This window comes from Solanum pennellii, chromosome 3, assembly GCF_001406875.1.
Source record: "Solanum pennellii chromosome 3, SPENNV200".
NCBI classification, from domain to species: Eukaryota; Viridiplantae; Streptophyta; class Magnoliopsida; order Solanales; family Solanaceae; genus Solanum; species Solanum pennellii.
The window spans coordinates 59,881,638-59,886,599 of NC_028639.1; the positions used below are offsets into that span (position 1 = coordinate 59,881,638).

Below are 4,962 nucleotides of genomic sequence, written 5' to 3' on the forward strand. Positions count from 1 at the left end.
CTCTTGTGAAAGGCACAGATCATTCTCTGTCGATACAACTGACCGTGACAAACGACAACCATTCTCTTCTCATCAATCAAAGTTAGTTGATCAATCCGCTTGCTGACCCATTCAGCGTTACTTAATTCAGCTTCTTGGATGATTCTCAAAGACGGTATCTCGACTTCAGCAGGTATGACTGCTTCTGTTCCATATACTAGCAAATATGGAGTGGCTCCAATTGATGTTCTGACAGTCGTGCGGTATCCCAATAAAGCATATGGTAACATCTCATGCCAACCTTGATGCTTGTCAATCATTTTCCTCAAAATCTTTTTGATATTCTTATTGGCGGCCTCCACAGCTCCGTTCATTTGGGGATGATAAGTGGTTGAGTTTTGATGAGTAATCTTAAATTGCTCACATATCTCTCTCATCAAGTGACTATTGAGATTTGCACCATTATCAGTATGATGGATTCTGGTACTCCAAATCTGCATATCAGATTATTGCGAACAAAATCAACCACCATTTTCTTGGTTACCGACTTGTAAGAAGCCGCTTCCACCCATTTGGTGAAATAATCAATGGCGACCAAAATGAATCTATGTCCATTAGAAGCGGCTGACTCTATCGGACCGATGACATCCATTCCCAAAGCTACGAATGGCCAAGGTGAACTCATATCATTAAGTTCGTGAGGTGGCACTTTGATCAAATCACTGTGCACTTGACATTTGTGGCACTTTTGCACAAACTTGCAACAATCATTCTCCATAGTCATCCAGAAATACCTGGCTCGTAGGATCTTTCTTGCCAAAGTGAGCTCGTTCATATGCGTACCACAGACTCCAGCATATATCTGTTCAATAAGCTTCACCGCTTCAACGGCATCAACACATCTTAGAAGACCCAAATCTGGAGTCCTCCTGTAAAGGACTTCTCCACTTAAAAAGAAACTGAGTGCCATACAGCGTATTGACTTTTTCTGATTGGACGTAGCATCTTCGAGATAAGTTCCTGACTCCAAGTACTTCTTTATGTCAAAATACCATGGCAGACCGTCTGAATCTGCTTCAACATGGGAACAATGGACTGGATGTTCTTTCAACTCTATATCCAGAGGATCAATATAATCAGTATCCGGATGTTTAGTTATCGAAGCGATGGTGGCAAAAGCATCGGCCAACTCATTCTGTATTCAAGGAGTATGTCTGAACTCGATCTTACGGAATCTTTTGCACAGCTTCTGCACATACTATACGTAAGGTATAATCTTTGGGTTCTTCACAGCCCATTCTCCTTGACTTGATGAGTTAGAAGGTCTGAATCTCCGATAACCAACAACTCATAGACATTCATGTCGATGGCCATTTTCAAACCAAGAATACAAGCTTCGTACTCGGCCATGTTGTTTGTGCAATTAAATCAGAGCTTAGCCGCCATGGGATAGTGTTGACCAGATTCTGACACTAAGACTTCTCCAATACCTTTACCTTGATGATTTGCCGCTCCATCAAAGAACAATCTCCAACCTGGATATGCTTCAGAAATATCCTCACCCACAAATAACACTTCTTCATCGTGAAAATAAGTCTTGAGTGGTTCGTACTCTTCATCAACGGGATTTTCTGCAAGATGATCAGCCAAAGCTTGTGCCTTTATCGCTTTCTAAGTCACATACACAATGTCAAATTCACTCAACAGCATTTGCCATTTGGCTAACTTTCCGGTCGGCATCGCTTTCTGGAAAATATACTCCAATGGATCCATTCTGGAAATGAGGTATGTGGTATAAGAAGACAAATAATGTCTCAGCTTTTGGGCAAGCCACGTCAAAGCACAACACGTTCTCTCCAACAAAGTGTAGCGAGACTCGTATGGAGTAAACTTCTTGCTTATATAGTAGATAGCCCTTTCCTTCTTTCCTGCCTCGTCGTGTTGACCAAGAACGCATCCGAATGCGCTATCTAAGACAGACAAGTACAACAACAAAGGACTCCCTTCTCACGGAGGAACCAATACCGGTGGGTTGGACAAATAGTTCTTGATAGCATCAAAAGCAGTCTGACACTCTTCAGTCCACTTTGTCGGGGCGTCTTTCTTCAGCAACTTGAAAATAGGCTCACACACCACGGTTGATTGGGCTATAAATCGACTGATATAGTTCAACCTTCCTAAGAAACTCATCACCTCTTTTCTCGTCTTCAGCGGAGGTAACTCTTGAATTGCTTTAATCTTAGAAGGGTCGAGCTCAATACCCCTTCTGCTGACTATAAGTCCCAACAACTTCCTGACTGAAACTCTAAAAGTGCATTTGGCGGGAATTAACTTCAAATTGTAACGACGCAGACGATCAAAGAATTTCCTTAGATGTGTCACGTGATCCGAACTCTCATGGGATTTGATTATGACGTCGTACACATATACTTCAATCTCGTTATGAATCATGTCGTGGAAAATGGTATTCATAGCTCTCATGTAGGTGGCACCCGCATTCTTAAGGCCGAACGGCATCACCCTGTAGTGATATACACCCCACGGTGTAATGAAAGCTCATTTTTCTGCGTCTTTCTCGTCCATCAGAATTTGGTGATAGCCTGGGTAACAGTCCACAAATGACTGCATCTCATGCTTGGCACAGTTGTCAATCAAAATATGAATATTCGGCAACGGAAAATTATCCTTCAGGCTAGCTTTGTTGAGATCTCTATAGTCAACACAAATCCTGATTTGCCCGTCCTTCTTGGCTACCGGAATAACGTTGGCTAGCCAGGTTGGATATTGTGTCACTTCCACCAATCGGGATTTTATTTGCTTGTTTATCTCTTCCTTCTTCAAACTCAGTTCAGGCTTGAATTTCCGAGCTTTCTGTTTCACCGGATCGAACCCCGGGTTAATCGGCAGCTTATGAGATACTACATCGGTACTCAACCCTTGCATGTCACCGACTTCCCAAACGAACGCATCACTATATTCACCAAGCAAATAAACTAGGCCGTTTTTCTGAGCTTCATTTAGGTGGGTGTTGATCTTAACCTCTTTAACATATTCCAAATCTCCCAAATTCACCTTTTCCGTTTCCTCTAGATTAGGTTTATGCTGATTCTCGAACTGCCAAAATTCCTCGGCGACATAATCTGGTTCCCCATTTTCTTCTTCATAATCAACCTTGTCGTCACCTGCTTCATTTTGTTCATTTAGCTCGTGACATGCCATGACATTGGCAGGTCTGTAACTTATGTTACTGAAATCATAAAAAGACAAAACTAGGAAAGTAAGGCATAACAAACAACTAAATAAATAAAGTTAAAATAAAGAGGCTTTCATTTAAAAACAATGCAAACTTTGGCCATGGCATGGGGCCATGTTGCCTTTTTGAACATCACAACGAAAATTCGAAAATTTGAGCGGTTAAGAAAAATGCAGAAATGGTGGGTCTCGAGCCTCCTCCGGACAACCACTGATTTTAATGCATGAAATGACGCCTTTCTACCAAAGAGTTCGGGGTATCAGGATCGGCGTGGAGGTGAAATTCTACAGCACCTCCCCTGGTTCAGCATCGCGAATACCAGCTAGCTCGACCTCCTCCTCGACAACAACATCGATCTCCTCGAAGAGGTCACAGATTCCTTCCCTAATGTCTTCAGGCTCGGCATACTCCCAGATTGGAAAGGATTGATACAGGTGTGGGATCGGCTTAGCCAACGCTTGATCATTTTTCTTCTTCATCTTCATGTTGTCATCTGTGGGGATATACCCCAAACCATATCTGGATCCCTTAACGAGGACCGGAACAGGCTCAATAATTCCTTGGGAATCTCTTCCCAATCCAAACCCTGGCTCAAAACCGTTCTGCAGCATCACAGTGGCTATCATCTTGTGAACGACTGGCATGGGGGTCTGTGGGGACAAATCTTCACCGGTGGCATTCACCAGCTCCACCGTATAAAAATCTGTACCTCGCGAAATCTCATCAATGATCGGCACCTGCCTGCCAAGGTGACTCCCCTCGCCATGAATAACCAACTCTTCATTCTTCCACACAAGCTTCATCATTTGATGGAGAGTAGAGGGGACGGCTCCCGCCATATCGATGAACGACCTTCCCAAAAGAAGGTTGTAACTGGTATCTATATCCAATACTTGAAATTGCGCGCTGAACTCTGCGGGGCCCATTTGAAGGGTCAAATTCACTACCCCCAACGTGTCCCCTTAAACCCCATCAAAAGCTCTCACGTTGACCTGGTTTTGCTCCAGTTTCCTAAGGTCAAACCTTAGCTGCCTCAACGTCGACAACTGGAAGATATTCAGACCAGATCTGTCATCTACTAAGACGCGGTTAACAACCTTTTCACGGCATATCACAGTGATGTGCAGCGCCTTGTTATGTGATCTTCCTTCGACAGTCAGCTCATCGTCACAAAAGCTGATTTGGTGCCCTCAAATAACCTGATGAATCTGGCAGCCAAGTTATCACCACTTGTGCCTGAGGGTATGTATGTATCATCGAGAGCTTTCATTAAGGCATGCCTGTGAGACTGAGAGCTCATCAGTAGGGACCATACGGAGATTTGAGCCGGAGTCTTCTCTAAATGTTTGACGATGGAATAATTCTTTGGTTGCATCCTTCTCCAGAATTCTTCCGCTTCTCTTTCGCTTATCGGCCTCTTGGCCTGGTCCTTCTTCTATCCTCCGAGAGCAAGCTCCTCAGGAGTGTAACACCTTCTGGGCCTGGTCATGCCTTGAGCCGCAACAGTTTCAATGATAAACTTAGGCTTGACGAGAGTTTCTGACGGCACCAAGGCAACAACCTTTGTAGGTGTCAAAATAAAAAACTCTCTCTCTTCTTTGATGCTTATAGAAGCGACAGCCCTTTCCAAATCATCGTGCACGATGGGAGTAATCATCTTTGTTCCATACCAGTCTTCATCTGTCTTGATCATATTGACATTATTGCCTCCGTGATTCGGCAACGGGTTG

At 43.7% G+C, this 4,962-nt stretch overlaps 1 protein-coding gene across 1 annotated transcript; it reads right to left on the reverse strand.

Annotated features, from left to right (window-relative positions):
* Window positions 1-1,407: 1,407 nt before the first annotated feature.
* On the reverse strand, window positions 1,408-2,496 carry LOC107013521. Its single transcript, XM_015213411.1, has 2 exons — window positions 2,254-2,496; window positions 1,408-1,650 (listed from the first exon to the last, which is right to left on the reverse strand). Exons 1-2 carry the CDS (start codon window positions 2,494-2,496, stop codon window positions 1,408-1,410), a joined length of 486 nt encoding a protein of 161 aa, XP_015068897.1.
* Between the last annotated feature and the right edge of the window lie 2,466 nt (window positions 2,497-4,962).

Excerpts from the sequence above, each read along its gene's own strand:
- LOC107013521 (XM_015213411.1), bottom strand. The coding sequence starts at position 2,496 with ATGCCGTTCGGCCTTAAGAATGCGGGTGCCACCTACATGAGAGCTATG. Across the intron at positions 1,651-2,253 it reads GGAAGTTGTTGGGACTTATA|AAAGCGATAAAGGCACAAGC; the intron begins GTCAGCAGAAGG and ends TATGTGACTTAG.